The sequence below is a fragment of the Castor canadensis genome, chromosome 3 (genome assembly GCF_047511655.1).
Source record: "Castor canadensis chromosome 3, mCasCan1.hap1v2, whole genome shotgun sequence".
NCBI classification, from domain to species: Eukaryota; Metazoa; Chordata; class Mammalia; order Rodentia; family Castoridae; genus Castor; species Castor canadensis.
This window is the reverse complement of record NC_133388.1, coordinates 115,544,050-115,562,510: the sequence shown is the minus strand read 5'-3', so window position 1 is coordinate 115,562,510 and position 18,461 is coordinate 115,544,050. Positions and strand designations below refer to the sequence as shown.

At 36.9% G+C, this 18,461-nt stretch overlaps 1 protein-coding gene across 1 annotated transcript in view; it reads left to right on the top strand.

The window, feature by feature from the left end:
- Positions 1-5,640: 5,640 nt before the first annotated feature.
- Positions 5,641-18,461, top strand: part of LOC141421434 (uncharacterized) — a 30,701-nt gene continuing 17,880 nt past the window's right edge. The window contains exon 1 of the mRNA XM_074066990.1: positions 5,641-5,898. Coding sequence (XP_073923091.1) covers positions 5,641-5,898 — 258 coding nt within the window. The remainder of the gene's footprint in view (positions 5,899-18,461) is intronic.

Sequence of the window (18,461 nt, the reverse complement as noted above, 5' to 3'; positions counted from 1 at the left end):
AATGGAACAGTCTTTGTTTGTCTTCCATAGTTCTTGACCAGGCACAGTGCCCAGCTACTGTTTGTGATTTTAAACTCCTCATATGGATCCTTAAAAGAGCAGAGAGGAGAGGTATTTGTAGGAATGCCTTGGGCCTGCCCCACAGCAGTCGCCCAGCTTGGCCTCTGGAGCATCTGTCTTCTGTAGGTAGTCATTTCATAGCACACCTCAGCACAGTAAGCCCGTCTTATTCATGGCTTTATTACATGAGGATTTGATCAAGTGTAGAAAAAAGAAAAAAAGAAAAGCATAAAAGGAATTTGGAGACAGGAGTTTTAAAATCTGCATGTGCATTAAACAGCTCCATAAATGTGGATATCATCAGTTTAAACCATTATGAGATCTGCTGATGTTTCTCTGTCCTTAACGTTGTGAAAAATCTGCCTCCCAAAAGCAAATGGTGACCCAGAAGCAAGGTAAAAAAGAATGTATTTAATTGAAGTGAAAAAGGGAAATTTTAGATTTGTTGAAGGGCGACATGTTTTTACTGGGTGGCATTGTGCATGAAGAATCAAGCATCACCGGACTCTATGTATCCTGAGTATGTGATTTGTTTTGTTTTGTTTCTTTCAAAACAGCAGTCTGCTTGGAACCATGGACCCATGGATACCAAGGAGCTTCTGTTCTAGATCCTTAGTGTTTGGTAAATCGCACTACTTTTTCTCCTTGTCTCATGTTTAATAGTGTTCATCAGTGTTATTATATTTATCAATTTTTGTTGACAACTCCAGCTACTTTGCTTGGGTCCCATAATTATTGAAAATAATCAAGAGTTGATGAAATTGAATAAAAATTTGCTTCAGTGATCTCTAATATGAATGAGCCTTTTTTTCTTGTCATAGCACTCTATTATTCAGAAACAACAATATCCTTTCTATGAGCAACTAAAACTTTTTATATTGATCTTTAATCCTTCCATTTTAGTCTTTAAAAAATGTCGGCAGTTTTTTAACAGTAGACTGATAAAAGAAAAACAAGAACAAGCCAAACAAAATGCAGTTGGGAGATAATAAGAAACACACTGAACAATATTTTTCTCTATAACAGTATTACTAATGGTACAAACTGAGAATAATCTACTTGTGTACTGAAGAAATTATCAATAATTCATATAGTGATATGCAGAATAAGACATCACAGAGCTTTAACATAGAATTTAAGCCACTAAGAAATTATTCACTATATAATGTTAATTAAAAGGGGAGAAGTTTAAATACAGTTTTGTTTGATACTAATTTTGTTTGAGAAATCTCACTTCATATACCTGGAAGAGAATACATCACGAATTTTATTACATGTCTGAATTCTGAGAATACAGATGGCACATTTTGTCTAGTTTTGCATTAAGTTGTTTAAATAACCCAACATGTGCATTTATTGCTCTCATTTTTATAAAAAATATAAGAACATTTATTTATTAGTATAGGCTATCCACCTAATCTATGTAATTTTATATTAAAATTTAAAGGATTTCATGAGCCCTTTTACGTCCATAATTTATCTATTCAATCAATCAGTCTAACAAATGTTTTCAGAGTCTACAAGTGTGCTTATTTCTGTGCTAGTTGCTGGAGTTGTGCTTTTGGGTGAGATAGATAAGACCCTGCACTGAGAATGACAGGTAGTTCTCATAACATTGAGCCCTGTTGTTAAGCCTTGGTCCACTCACCTACTGGACTATGTGTGGCTTAAAGCTCAGGTGACACTACACTAGTAATAGGTATATCCTAGTACCCACCATTACGTTTGGAGCACAACAGTTACTCCATGTTTATCTTTCAATGAACCCATTGGGTGGTATTTTGAAAACTCCAAAGTTCATTGTAAGTTTTTAGGGCAACATTTGCCAATGGTCACTAGGAGAGAAAACATTATTGTGAGATTTGCTTAGGTAAGAGTTGCTGAAGCCTTCTTGCATATTTTCTTCCCATGAAAGAAAACTATAAACCACTTTACTATAATCAGAAAAAAGAGCTCATAACTTAAACTTAGATATTAAAAAGTTTAATATAGGTTCAATAAAAATATTAGGCGATATATTTGATCAAAAATTTTGAGATTTGGGATAAGGTCTTTCCTCTCTGCCCAATTCTTTTAATTAAAGCACTGGTGATTACACCAGTCTTATATAGCTCTCAAAACATGGAAATAAACTTAGAAAAGTTTTTCTTAGCTAACAAAGAGTCAAACGGGGAATGAAAAAATTTTTAGTTGGGAATAAAAAAGAACTTTTAATTGTGAGATTAATGGGATTTTGAATTTTATTACAATTCCGGTAAATTAGAGGCCAAATATTAAAACATGTAGGACAAAATCTTATTTGTGATACTTGTTAAAAAGTTGAACTCAGCCGGGCACCGGTGGCTCACGTCTATAATCCTAGCTACTCAGGAGGCAGAGATCAGTAGGACTAAGGTTCAAAGCCAGCCCAGGCAAGTAGTTTGTGAGACCCTTATCTCGAAAAAACACATCACGAATAGGGCTGGGGTAGTGACTAAAGGTGTTGGCTCTGAGTTCAAGCCCCAGAACTGAAAAAAAAAAATTGAACCTATACATGATTCTAATCAAAATATGTACTATGGTTTCAGGCAGAAAAAATATCTACTTTTTATTATGACTGCAAAAATCACATCTTTTTAACATGTTTTCAACATTGATAAAGGAACTGTTCTACAACCATACCATGGAATTACTCAGCAATGAAAATGAACAGTGTCAATGCATGTGAAAACCTAAATACATTTCCAGAGAATTATACTGAGAGAAAGCATGAATGTCCCCAAAGTTATAAACTCTGTGAGTTTATATTTGTTTAGCAAGCATTCATGAAATGCTAGAATGTAGCAATGGGAAATTGACTGGCTGTTGTCAGTGAACACATGTGAGGAGAATTGTGGCAGGGAGACCGGCTGTGTCCATAAAGGGTAGCATGAAGAAACCAGGAAGAAAGCTGTTACTGTGCCAATATGAATGTCCTACTCTCGCCTTTGTGCTTTGTAAGATGTTAACATGGGGGAAACTGGGTAAGTGTATAGAGATGTCTCTGTATTATTTCTCACAATTCTATGTTAATCTGCAAGTATTTCAGAGTGAAGCATTTTAATGTAAAATAAAACATTGCTTTGGATATGGAATCAATAAATATATATTTGAACTCTGGCACATCAGCAAGCAATGGGACAGTAAGAATGTATTCTCTTTGATTCTGAATTCTCCACCTACAAAATGATCATAGAATGCTCCACGGGATTTTGCAATATTTAATGAGATTAGCTATATGCAAGAATTATTTCATAATATAAAGTTGAGTAAACTCTAGATACATACATTTTGACATAAATTCTCAAGAAAAGTCAACGCTTTTGCAGTGCAGGGATTATAAGAATGTTCAGATGTCCATAATTCCAAAAGATGTAATAACTTAGAAGAGTTTTAAACACTGGCAGCCAGATGCCACTGTTTCAGAACTGCCACAGGCGACTAATGGCTAATGTTGTATGTCAGCTTCCCCTCTCCCACTTCAGAGGACCCAGGTTCTAAGGTACACACTTTTAAAATGATTGATTTTATATCACATGTAATGACACCTGTTTAAAGCACAGGGGAACTACTTATGGAAAATTATTCAAGCACATATAAATTATCAGCTGGATGCAAGGTAACATAATATATAATTTGGTGTTTATCTCATTTAATCCTAATAGTAACTATAGAAAACTGATATTACTAATATATCCATCATGTAGATTATGCAAGTACAAAAGGGGATAAATAACTTTCTCCATCTTACACCAACAAATGGAAAAGGGGAATGCAAATCAACAAGCCTCAGGCATCACTTGTTTTTCTGGATGCTATCTAAAGGCTAAATATACACAAGATTCTTTGGCATTATAACCTCTGTTTCTTTTTATTTTGTGGTTAATATTTTATTATCATATATTTAAATGGTACAGGGAGTTTCATAGTGACATTTTCATATTTGCCCACAATGTACCTTGGTTAGGTTCATCTCCCATCAACACTCTCCTTCATTCCCTTCCCCCTACTTAAAACTATTTCAGCAGGTTTGACTGTTGTGTTTTCATACAAGTATATAAAGTACATTGATCATATTCACCCTCTTTTACTCTCTCCATTCATCTTCTCTTTCCCATTTGTGCCCACCCCATAACAGGACCTGTTTTACATTCCTGTCCTTCATTTTAAAAATATATATTCATTGTTCAAAAGGGTTTTCCATGATACTTCACCCATTAATATGCCATACTTTAATCTTTTGGTCAGGCACATGTGGGGTACTTTCTGGCTGTCCTGGGTTCAATCTGGCTAATGACTTCAGGGAAGGGAGTAAGAAAAGGACTTGCATTTCAGTCTATTTTCAAGGGCTGGTTCTCTTTTGATGGCTATAACTGACATCAACTCAATAAACGATGAGACGTCTAGAGCAACAAAGAAAGAGAGGCATTCCAATGCTTGGATGGGTACAAGGTGGCTGAGAGATCCCTGTGGTTGAGCTTTCCCCTTATTTCTGGAAAACTATGGCTGCACTTTCTAGATTCTGTCATTACCTTGGGGGGTAAAGACAGGGTCTCAGTGGTTAAAGTGACTGCGTTCCACAGGGAGTCACCATTGCTAACAAAGTGCCTCATTTATCCTAAAATGGGATAGGCAAGGAGAAAGAGAAAAATTACAACACAAAGTCACCATGGAACAGGTACAGAACTGTATCTGGGTACATTTTGTCAAACACCTTGCTCCATAATTGCCTAAAGGAAAAGATTGAGTATGATTGAAGCTACTTCTTGGTATATTGACCAAAGGTCCCCAGCACCAAGTCCCTAATGGGGACTTTCCCAACTCTAGAGATCAGAGGCCTCATTTACATCTCATTAAAATTGCAGTTCCATGCACAACTCCCCCTTTAAGTTAGCATCTTGGCTCTGAGGCCACCTTACTAGGTGCCTTCCCATTTCTTAGAAAACTCCACAATTAGGTTCATATCCTTAGCATAATCATTCAACTCCATCCATAAAAATGTCAAAGACTGAGGGCTCTTCACTTGATTTTTTGGTCAAACTACCCCCAGTTTCCTTTGGCGGGGGTGGGGTACTATTGCTGAATAATCATTTCTGCTTTAATAAAATCTAGCTTTTGCTTAAATAAATCTGCTTTGTCAAAACTCCTCAGTGTGTCCACCTTAAATTCTTTCTTGGGAGAGGGCATTCACTGATATCCATATCTCTTCTCTCTAGGTCACTGGAAGCTTCCTGAAGCAAAACTGGCCAGTGTTGTATTCGTCTCTGTGTCCCTACCCCCCAGTGCCTAATGCATACTAGCTTCTCTTTGAGTATTTATTATAGTCCGTTGAAACTAGAGTGCCTGATTATTAAGCATTTTCATTTTGGCCATTCTACTTTGTTGGATATGGGGAAATAAGGAGATTTCCAAAGCATGAGTTCATGAATCACATATTCTATTGCCACACAAAGAGATTTTTTTCTTAGCTTTACAATGCTTTAAGAAGGTGAGAATAAAGAGAACTAGCTTCACAGTGAATGACTCTGTAGACAGGTATATTAACAGTATGTAAGTTCCAAAATGATTAAAGTCCAGCTGCTGGGATGGAAGCAGGCCCTTTGGACAGAAAGCACAGTTAACACTGTGGTAGACCTGGACAGGTACAGTTCTCATGCTGCACGGCCACCCTCTGAGGATTCTTTGGGATGCATGACATCCTTCATGCTAGAGGTGGTCAAGTGTGCCCTGTGGGGCTTTGGGGAATATGCTCTAAGGTTAAAGTCTGAGCCCTGCATTCAGAGAGACAATGGACCTTGCAGCCTGAGATCTCATTTGAAGGTCAGTGGTCAGGTCAATATCTCCCATGAGAGAAGCAGCTTGTAAGACATCAATATCTCCCATGAGAGAAGCAGCTTGTAAGACATCACATTCTGGAAGCGAAGGGGAAGTTTGCAAAAGTCCAAATCATTGTTCCTAATCATTTCAAAGCTGCATAATAAACATGTCCCATTGCAACTCAAAGTTTTCACATGTTATTGGACATCTGACTTCTTGGGATGACAGCTTATTCTTCTGTTGAGTTCCTAACTTTCCGATTTCTCCATTTACCTCGGAATAGTCTGAAACTATTCAATGAACTGATAAAGTGCCTTTAATTAAAGAGTCATTATTGATGGGTCTGTCTAAAGAGAAGCATGATCCCCTGAAAAGATTGTCCATGGACATTAAACAAAGAAACATCATTAAATTATTCTCCTTATCTTTGGTAAATCGGGGTATTTTTGCAAATGATCCAGTCATTCTATTATAATAGTGCTTTATCTCTCTAGAAAATGCCATCACTATTGGTTAGTCATCAATCTCTTAGCAGGAAATTCTAGCTGTCTATTTTAATTGCTTAAACTTTTCAGATAAGCATTACATAATTACATGGTCACTCTACAGTCACCAGCACAATAAAAGAACTGTTGCATCTCACTGTTATTGTTTCCAAGTTTCCAATCTAAAGTGATAGCCCAAGTGAATTCACTAATAAATATTTCATTTAAGAACATGAAAATAAAATAAGACATTTCAAGGACAAGACTTAATTCATTAACCATTGAGAATAAATTTAAACAACCTGAAAAATGGCCATGACATTTCCTGACTACTGTCTGAACATTCATTTATTCATGAATTATTAAACTCATACTTTACAACACTATTCTAAACTTAGAACAAAAGATACCTGCCCTAACAAAACCTGAAACTTTATAAATGTGAAGTAAGAAAAAAGATATTTTAATGACAAGCATGAGCCATTGACAATTGAGAAAATTAATATAAATTCTCATAAAATGGTACATTTATGCATCTGAACATACAAAAGTAACTGACTAGCCTGATACATGGAAATGCATATTTTAGAGTAGAAGTATATTACTTTACTAAGCAGTATTAAGAATTTATAATTAAATGAGCTCAATAAATGTTCAAAACCTCAATATAGTAAGCAAGTTCTGACTGTCATATTTCAGAAAGGGTATGTCTAGAAAAATCTTCTAAGAGGCTAATTTCATCTGCTTGATTTATTGTTGGAAATGGTTTAGGAATGAGATCAGTAAAAAGGAACCATGTCTTTCTCACATCCTTGAATTTGGATGGGACTAAGTAGGTATTAACAGATGTCTCTGAAACATAGGTTCAGGCAGCAACTTATTTGAAGGAAGGAAGAAAGAGCAGAAACAGAATGAGCAGAGGTGTAAGATCATGGAAGAGTGCTCTAAAAGAATAAATTAATTGATATGTGCTATGGGGAATAATATGGATCAGAGGTCTTTATTTCATTCACATCCAGAGAAATGAGTTCAGGAGATAACTAACTTGTGCTTTAGCTGCTCTCAGGAGGAGTTTGGCCTGTAAGGATGTAAAAGGGGAGGACTAGAGGAAAAAAGGACGCCAGTGCCTTGAAACTGCTGCCAAGGCACAGGAAGGAGATGCCTGCTTAGGTTTCTGATTAAAATCTTTCTTAGATGTCTGAGTCTAGACAGACAATAGAAGGATAATGACTTCCCTCCTTGCTTTGCGACAGGTCAAGTAAGCCGGTTTGCAGGATATGTGTTATGTACCTAATTCCACTGACCATTAAAGAGAAAATTAAGTTTCTGAACCCCGAAATGAATGTGTATTTTGGTTTTTCTTATTTATGTGGATCTTAGGTATATTATTAAACACTTATGTTTTAGCTCAGGAGCCCCAAGATTTGTTCAGTCATTGTAGTGCGCTCTGCAAACAGAGCAAAACTAAAGAACTTGAACATGGACTCTCCATAGGTAAAGGGCAGTGGAGAAAGAGTCGACTGATGGCTTAGAATGTCCAAGGAAGGGCATACAGCATGTTCCAGGTACACCATTGGTCCATTGTGACTGACAGCCTGCCAGTGAACGACAGGAGCAATGCCCAGGAAACCCTTATCAAAACCAGGGGGGAAAGGCCTTGTACAAGAAATAGAATCGAAGCAAAATTAAAAGGAGGAGTGGATCTGAGGAGATATTTTGACAGATGAAGCTGAAGCAACAACACAACAGATATTATTGAAAGCATTTCTGCCCTGAAAATAGAGCTGTATATTCTGAACAAAGGGTACATAGATTTGTCAGTGAAGTCAGCCCACACAGGCTTCCATCAAAACTAATCCAAAGGCTTTAGAGAGGGGTGAGAAGTCCAGACTGTTCCCTGCAATTTGTGTGTGGTGATTGAAGTCAATAGAATAATTCTCTCAGGTCTGGAGAGACTCAGAAAATGCATGCCCTGTTTTTAAAGAACTAGTTGAAAACACACTCCTGGCGTTAATGAGTTTGAAAGCAGAATCTAAGAGTGCTCAGTGACCACATAAAACTGGCAACATTTACAACACACAAGGTCACAAGCATGGGCAGAACCCCTTTCCTTAAATGTGGGGAGTTGTGACCCACCCCCCACCCCAACCACAGAGGTCAGTTTCATCTTAGGTTCCCTTCTTTTCCTCACCTTGAGATACTCCTAGATTTCTAAATTGGTAATTTCAGAAAAATCAGTGTTTTGAGTGGGATGGGAAAGAAGGATGAATAAAACAGTCTAAGAGAAACAGCATAGTGTCAAGTGGCTCTTTTCAAAGTTTGGGCACTGGAGAGAAAGGAAGGTTGTCTTCAAATTCACTGTCCAGTCTGTGGCCCTCCTTGAACCAAAAGCGGTACACACACAGACAAGAGCCTCTAGGAGGACAAAGCAGAATTTTCACTGTCACTGTGCTTAAATCTATATTGAAGACAAAAACCATTTTCCTAAAGGCAGCTTATTTGCAAACCTCTCCCTGCCAGACAGCAGAGAGCATTTTTGGAATGAACATGATTACATTTTATACAGATTATTCTTCCCTTCTAGAGGAATATACCTCCCTCATCCTCAGAGATCAGGAATCACTTCTTTTTTATTTGTTCTCGGTTATATATTCTTACAAGCGTGGTAATTATGAGCTAGAGGAATGCTCTCAGGGCTCAATATGCTATGTAAAGAGGTTTTAGTCAAGGACGAACTGCATATAAAATGGTGGACAGTGGTCCCATAAGATGATAATGAAGCTGGAAAATTCCTGTTACCTAGTGTCAACACAGCTGTCATCATGTCCCATGCATCACTCACGTTTACAATGATGCTCGTGTCAATAAGCTTGCTGCATTTCCGGTCCTATAAAAGGATAGCACATGCAATTTGTACATTACAAAATAACAATGACTGTGTTACCATGAATAGTATCATACTATACTTTTATTATTGCAGTGTCCCTTTCTGCTTGTTAAAAAACTGTTGACTCTAAAGCAACATGCCCAGTGCATCTCATATCTACCACATTTCTTGATTGTATCATTTTCTCTCTCTTGATTTGAGCTCCTGTTGTTTTTTCAATGTGGCTGTAGAAGCAATAGGCTCCATATACCTCCAGCTCCTTTTGCTGTACCACACATATGACATTCTTTCAATGCAAAACTATAGCGAGGGGAAACATACCCATGGCTGCCGGGGGCTGGAGGAGTGGGGAGGGCTTGACAACAAAAAGCAAAAGGCAATGTGTTTTGGCTTTGCAGTTGTTCTATATCTGGTGTTGACAGTTAAACGCCTGCACAGGTTTATCAAAGCAAAGAAGTATTCACTAAATTGGGTTAAATTATAATAATAAAAATGAGGAAGATGAATAAACACTATGTAGATAATACCCAAGTGAGAATTGTATGTGTACATAGAAAGAAATATAAGGCAATGGTACAATTCCATAACAGAAACAAAGTGTTACTGGATCACCAAATGAGTAAAAATAACTTACAGCTTGACATTTTCTATTGTGTGCACATGCGTAGTGCTAAAAATCTGTGTACACAGCTACTCTTGCTACACACACAATATAAGCAGAGGTAAATGCAAGCAAAATTCTGTGTTTAGTGAGATTTCCATTTAATGTCTCCAACAGATAAATTTAAAAACTCCTTATGGTTGGAGACATTGTTTAATCAGTAGAGCATTTGCTTAGCAAGCTCAAAGCTCTGAGTTCAAACCCCAGTATCTCAAAAGAAATATATAAAACCTCTTTAAAAATTATTTCCCGCATAATATTAACTATCCTTCTCTAACTTTATCTACCCATCTATAGAAAGGTTAATAACCTCCTTTTTTATACTTATTGAATTATTTATTGTATCTTAAAATATACACTTTCCTAATAACCTATAAATTTTATGTATTTAGATGAACATGAGAAATTATTGAGGATTTACTTCTTTTTTTAGACAAAAATATAATTTCAAAGTTAGTATAAATTAATTGTACAAAGTAATGGATTTCATTATGACATTTTCATACATACATATAATGTACATTGATCCTATCATCCTCCATTACCAGTTCTTGTCCTCCCTCTCTCTCCTCCCCCTAGACTTCTTTCTCTTTCCAAACAGTCTACCTTCTAATTTCTACTTTCATGTCTTCTTTATTAAAAAAAACCTACAAATTCCACCTATGAGAGGAAACATGGTATTTTTCTTTCTTAATTTAGCTATTTTTCCTAACACAATGCTCTCTAGGCCCACATATTTCCCTGAGAACTGCGTGATCTTGCACTTCTCTATGTCTAATAATGCTGTGCTGTGCACATATACCACTTTTCCTTTACTCATTGATGAATACCTAGATTGAGTCCATAACTTGGCTGCTGTGGACATGCCATGGTAAGAGGTTTTAATTTTTTTTCTTGGTAATGGAGATTGAATCCAAGCTCACAAGTGCTCTCCCACTTGAACTACGCTTTTTGTTTTTGAGATAGGATCTCACTAACTTTGCCCAGCCTGGCCTTGAACTTGTGATCTAGCTGCCTCCACCTCCTCAGTAGCTGGAATTAAAAATTACTGAGTTTCTCCTACTTAATATTTTTCTGCTCTTGATTGATTTGTAGGCTATTGTTTGGAAAGTTGATACGTTTAATAGTAGGGTTATATGCACACATGATGAGTGTCTTTATTTTCTATGTTGTGTAGAAAAACAATTTAATATATTAAATTTTTGTTTAGCCACATTATTTTAAAAGCTCCTAAAATTTTTAAAGAAAAGGTGTCTATTTCATATCATTTCAGTATTATCTCAGTTTCTGTCAACTAAAACACTTTCTTTTGGATGATTTGCCAATTAGGAGGGAAAACAGGATGGTTTTTGTGTTTTTCCATCTTCTTTAGGATGACCTGAGTGTGTGAGAGACCGGACACGTGGGTAGTAGAGTGATGGGTTCCTGTATCCATGGGCAGGTCTTTTATGGATAGTCTACCTTAATTTCGAGTAGGGGGTTACTGGCTAATTTCTTCCCATTTTGGCACCTTTTTCCTATCATGTTCCTTGCTCATTCCCTCTTTGAACTTTGGGCAAGCTTTGGCTTTTTCCTTTGCCACACAGGAGTGAAGGGGCATTTCACGTAGAGTGCCAGCCCACACAGACTCTCCACTGTGCTTCCCAATGGGTATGATAAAGAGAAGGGAAAGCGTTGAGAGGCCCTCTACATAATCATGCTACAGATACTGAGGCCACAATGCTCCTGTCTCTCCTAACAAAGTAGTTTTACAGATAAGAGCTGGGAGCCTGGGGCAAAATGTGAATCGATGGTTATAATCAAAAAGATACTTTTAAGAAAATGCCAAATAAGTGAGGAAAGAAAACTTCTGTCTGGTACATGAGGTGCACTTGGCACACAGTAATTTCACCTTGGACTTCAAATTGCTAGGATCCCACCAGAACAGAGTGGATTGTATTTCTTTAAAATATGGGTAACCTCCACTCCAACCGAGGGGCTGTGCAGAGCTGCTGATGGAGAAGGTTTTCTGATGTTTCATGCTTCAATTTTTGCTCACCTGTAAAGACCTAAAATCTGTTAAAAACTAAGTAACATTTGTGAAATGAAGTGACGTAACCTTATGTCCAAATAGAAAGTGAACCACAGTTCCTTCTTCCTACTTAGACATCTCCTATTTCATTGTTCTCGCCCTTCCTCTTCATTACAGTCCCACAGACAGGAGGAGGTTAAAACCCACAATTTCAGCCTTGGACTCTCTCTGCTGCTTGCATCTCCTTCCCACAGTCCTTTGCAAGAGGAAGGCACAGCATTTCCTTTCTCTGCTTATTTAATAGGGACTTCCTTTACTATGTCTTCCTACTTTGTCTGGTGTCTTTCCTTGGCCTCTTTCCCATAACGGTACAGATGATGCAAAGAGGAAAAAAATGGCTTTTCCATAAGAGTATGTTCTGAAAAAGTCACAGTAATGCAGTGCTGCTCTTGGAGGTACATGCAAGGAACTTGGTTTTTTTCATGCTGACATTTATGTTATGTGAAAATAAGTCTTATGTTGACTTTATTGTTATGCATAATATTGATGGCTTTTTAAAGACATTTTCTTTTAATTAAACTTCCTTTTTGTGCTTACTATAGATATTTAGCAAGAAATGTATTATCTCAAATGCCATTTCAGGCACAATCGAGTAAATAAAGCTTTTCTCCTTTGCTATTTTTGAATGTATTCCTTTAGTGAAACTTGTCATTGTAAATATTTTTTCTTAAAACAAAGTTACTCAATTGTGGTACATTATTACGTTAAAAATTGTCAATTTGCTAGCATTTTATTTACAATTTTGCTTCTATGTTAATAAAAGTTAGTTATTTATTGTTTTTCTTTCTTCCTGGTTAGTATAGCTTTATAACTAGGTGCTATTATTCAAACCATCATAGAAGGCATGTTTCCTTTTGATTAGAAGATAATTTCATAGGTTGACAGGGCACTGGGGAGTTCAAATTTTGAGTAAATAATGTGAAATAAAATTATGTTTAAATATGTAAACAATGTATTGATAGCTGCAAAATAATGGGAAATGGAACAGGAGATGGTAAAGTTCAATATGTAGAGGGCCTTGAATATGAACACACATTTTATGGCTAGTCTGCACTGTCCAGGTAGACTTGGAATAGTTTTCTTAAGAGCTATAAACATTAAGTTTATTAACCTCAAACTGTTGCTTGACTTTTTTAAAGGATATATTTGCTGTATAGGAGGGATTCATTGTGACAATTCTGGAGAGCCTCACATTGTACATTGATTAGATTGCCCCCATAATCTCCTCCCCAATCGCCTCTCACCCCACTCAAAGCAATTCCAAGAGGCTTCATTATTCTATTTTGTATAGGTATATGAAGTCCATCAGTCATACTCCCTCATCTTAATCTCCTTTGTTCACCCTCTCCTCTCCCACAAGTACCTCCTCACGCTGTACAGTGGCTTTCGTTATTAATCTCTAAGTTGATGTTCAAAGGGGTTTCTTGATGTATCCCCACTGTGGGTGTACTTTACTGTGGTCAGGTCAACTCCTTCCCTTACTCTCCCTCACCCTTCCCTCCCTACCACCATTATTCACCAGCCTTCAGTACATACTGTTATATCCTCTGCCTTCACAGATGTTATATATTATATTACTGATGTACTATCATTTCTTTTCCCTTTCCCTCCTTCCCCGAGCTCCATAGAATAGCTCCACTACTACAAACATATTCATCATATAAGTTTGCTTACGATCATGTTTGTTTTTGTGCATATGTTTATCTTTTGGATCTGTTTTCCACATGTGAGAGAAAAAATGAGGCCTTTGTTTTTCTGAGCCTGGCTTACTTCATTTAACATGATGTCCTCCAATTGTATCCATTTACTTTCAAACCACATAGTTTCATTCTTTCTTATGGGTGAGTATATATATGTGTGTGTGTATATATATATATATATATATATATATACACACACACATATATATGTATTTACATATACAAAATGGAGTTATATATATAAATGTGATATATATATAATACATATACTGTGTTTATTTTTCCATCATTCTATTCAGTGTTTCCCAGTTCCAGGAACAGCTTTGTGTTTCATAGCAAATTGTTGGTGCTCCTTGTTCAACCAGAGCTAATAATAAAAGTGGGATATATGAATTTTCACACACTCTTGATAGACCTCAGCACCCATGGGTGTTGCATTTCTTTGCTTATAGAGGTTCGCCAGTTCTCAGGGTAGGAAATGCCAGTTACCTTCACAGTCTGCTCCACACTGAAGCATGACTGTGTTACTCCATGTTAATCAGAGACTCCTAGCAAACCTTTGCACCTCTCACCCTACCTGCCCAACATACACGAGCCACAAGAGGCATGCACATTGTGGGCATTTTTATGTCAGAAAAAACTCCTAGCATTGCTGCTGTGTTTGTACAATCAGGACCCAAAAGCGTATAAAATCACATGGTGGCAGATTGAAACCTTTGACGTTGACTCTCTAAATAGCTCCAGACTCATCTAGCCTAGATTTCTCATTACAAGGAAGAAATGAACCCTTGTAGCTTTGGCCTTTTTATGCAGGTATTCAGCCAAATGCAGTATAATACAGTGTAAAACTGTGTGCAGAGAGCTGCTCACATTTCATTAGTGTGATGTGTTGTTTCTTCCCTCCTGTGTGTTTTTAGCATCCGATAGAAGAGCTTAAGGATATTTATCTTTGTATGCCTGTAACTATGTTTGCTGAGTGTATGAGTCTGAAAATTTTTTTCTTTGGGGGATTTTCTGATCCTAATTCTTCCTGTCAGATCAAGTTTCTCTCCTTCTATAAAACCTATCTCAACACTTAGATCGTCCCTGAAGCAGTACCCTGCATAATCACTACATTCATGTATCCCCACAATAACTTATTTGTAGCGCTTACTTATGGATTTTGAAAATTCATATTTTTTTGGTATAAAGATTTCAGTCACTGAGGTTTCCATCTGTTTTTCCAACCCAGCTCACCAGATTAGAAGATTATGGAGCAGCAGAAGGGGGCTGTGGGAGACAACACAAGTCTTGAATCCATTTAACAAATCTTGAACCAGACAATAATGAATGAAAGATTTTTTTTCCTCAAAGGATCTACTTTTCAATATATTATACAAATATTGAACAACTATTCACTATAACTATGCTTTCTACAAATGGAGAAGTATAGGGATCCACAGCAATAGACATCAATCTAAGTTCATGAAAACACCCCTTAGAGGGTAACATTGGACCTCAGGTACAGAAAATGAGTTAGTGAATCAGAGTTGGTGAAAAATCCGTAAGGCAGAAAAAATAGCATCTCTGCTATAGTTTGGATCTTGAATGTCCACTAAAGGCCTATGTACTGAGGGCTTGGTCCTGGGCCTGTAGTAGTATGAGGAGGTGGTGGAACATTTAGGAAGTGGGGCCTGGTGGATAGACGTTAGTTCACTGAGAGCGTGCCTTTGAAGGAGACATTGGGATCCTGGCTCCTCCTCTTTTTCTCTCAGTTTCCTGGATATTATGAGGTGAACAGACTTCCTCTATCATCCACTTCTTCTTCCATGATATACTGCTTCGTGACAGGGTCAAAGAAAGAAGGCCAGGAAACCATGAATTGAAACCTCTGAGACTGTGAGAAAAAATAAACCCTTTCTCCTTAGAAGTGCTCTCACACAGTGGCAGAAAGTTGATTAATACAATGTCAAAAGACCCAGGAATGAGAGCATCTCTGAGAGGCAAAAAGTCCGGTTGTACTTCGGAGATATTGTAATAAGTAATTTGACTTCATCCTAAAAGAAAATATTTCATCCCAGTGGAGTGGAAACTGAAGGAAGCAAGAGGAAGGTGGGGCCATTGCATCGAATTTGCTTTTAAAATGAACAGTTTGATTGAATTTGAAGAAGGGAGTATATGGAGTTATAGGAGTGGATACCACATAAAAATTAGAAGACTTATTTTTTGTGGTTCAGATATTTCTGATTTCTGTGTAGATGGTGGGGAGATTTTAAGAAGCAAAAAATATCTCAGGAATATGCTGGGGGAAGACGATGAATTTAGTTTTGGACTCTTGGCATTTACAGTGATTGTGCAACAACCCTAGGAAAATGTACAGCCTCCGGTGTTTGAAGATGGAATTGGTTCAGAGGAGAGGTCTACATTAATTAATTGACATTGAGCTGTGTGGTCACTTAATTTTACTGCTTTATTACAAAGTCTATGACCTCCTGCCATCAGCTGTATTTTCTTGCATACTCATCTCCTACCAGCAACTCCCATGGCCCCCAATCTGAAAGTCAAGTGCATATTTTAAGCATTTTCCATAACTCCTTAAATTTGTTTTTCTCTATGAACAAATTACAATAGTCTAGGTCCCATAGCAATTAGTTTGTATTGATGGTGTCCATACTTTTGGACCAGTTATAGGCTCTACACTGTTGTTCTGACCACTCTATTGGAAAGGCCAAGGTGCAGGCATGGAATGACTAACTTGAAGAGCTACCCTTATCATCTACAGGAGATACCGTCCTGCCTTCCAACAAGCATTTTGTGAGTGCTTCCTCTGATCATTGGTTTGACACACACATTGACAATGTTCAATCTCTGAACATTGGTGAATAGAGCCAACATTTTATATTGCTTTATATTCTGGAAAATGGCTTTAGTTCCCTTTGGTAAAGATTGGGATGATATTCATTGTGAATATGCAAAGTGCTTTTTAAGATCTTTTCCCATATGGGATTATTTTGGTCCTTTTTCTTTTAAGTGTCTGGTCAGTGTACTGGCTTAAATTTGACAGGTGGGGGAAGAATTGCATCTTTCCATTGTTTTTGTTCAATTAAATTTTTTGCTTTAAAGCTGATCTTATTTTCCTCTGGGCAAGTCAAGTAATACCATATTTGCTTACTTTGATCACTTGATGTCTTAGTCTATTCAGAATACCATCACTGTGGGATTTAGGACTTCAAATGTGAATTTGGAGTGATGGACACAAATGTTTAGTCCAGAGCACCTGCATCCCTTAGAGCTGTCATTGCACCCATCTTGTTTCTGTCATTAAGCACTATTGCCTAGCTTGTGCAAATTTATCAGTTCTCTAATATTGCCATAGGAGGCCTATTAAAGCAGGCTTTTACCTCTACTTGTACTTGGCTCCTCTTACAATTATATTCTGGATCTCGTTTTTAGTACATTCTGTCCTCTAGTTGCAAGATATAAGTCCCTTTAAATGTTGCTGTGGGAGATCTTTGTTTTTTCCTAGGGTGAATTGAGTTGATAGTTGGTTAATCTGGGTGTGCTATTATCTTCTTCAATGATTATAAAATCTTGAACAAAGCCAGATAATTGTTAGGCCATCTTAACAATCACATGCCACACTAGTGCTTAAACCAATGCTTCATTTTAAATTTCTACCTTGTCATAGTCAACCACTGGTCAGCTTTTAGGAACTGTAATGTTATTATACATTGAGTGATTATCAATACTCTAATTTCATCTGCAGTAATATTTGATTTTCTTCTAATTGATCAGTGGTCCTATTCCAGAATCTATCCTGAGAAACTTTTCCCAAAAGTACCAATAAGATTAGCTTCAGTTTCTTCAAAAGGCAGAGTTTAAGACAAAGGATTGTTAGCAAGAATTTATACACAGGAATTAATGAAAGAAAATAAAGGTAGGCTATAAGGATGTGATTTGCATCAAAGAGATGACCCCCAAATGTCTTTATAAATCCTTCCTGTATCCCCATCTGCTCATTACTCATCCCAAAGAATGCTACTATTTGGACTTCTAACAATTCATCTTTTGTTTTGCTTATTATTCGCTTCACTATGTAGATTACTGTCATGCTGCTCACTATATAGGTTGATGGGACAGAAGATGTAAATATTACTTTCATATCTGTGTTCCACCCTATTCTTTAAGATCTTGACCCCTTTCCTCTTGATCATCTTGACCTACATATTCTAATATTTTATTCTTCCTACTATGAGATTGCTCAAAGTTTGCTGATTTCTCTTCCTGTTAGCATCTGTCCTCTGTCTGCTTGTTATAATTTCCTGTAACTAAAAATAGGGAAATACTTAAGGGGAAATGTGGCATTCATAAACTCACACTCTCCTGTGTAAGCCATCCTTTTCCTTGGGATCTCACCTTTTAAGTCCTAGATATGGTAGAAATTTTCTAATTTCTTTCAAACAACTTCTGGCATCTTACTGCCTTTTCTAATTGTTCTCAGTGAGAGTGCGCACGTGTGTGTGTCAAGTTTCTTACTCAATAGTTAACAATGCAGTTTCCAAAAATACATTATTTTGTATTTTGTTATTTTTTATTATGTCTCCCAATAATTCCTTCTAGTAGTGATACTTCATTTTTCTCACTTCTATTTTTAACCTCATTCTCTTGACTAGAACTTTTCACCTCTAGATATAAAGTTCTTACTTTTCTGTCAGTCCAATGGAGGAAAAAAATACTTTTGACCTTGTCTCACACTTGAAAGTTATTCTTTTTATTTTTCCAA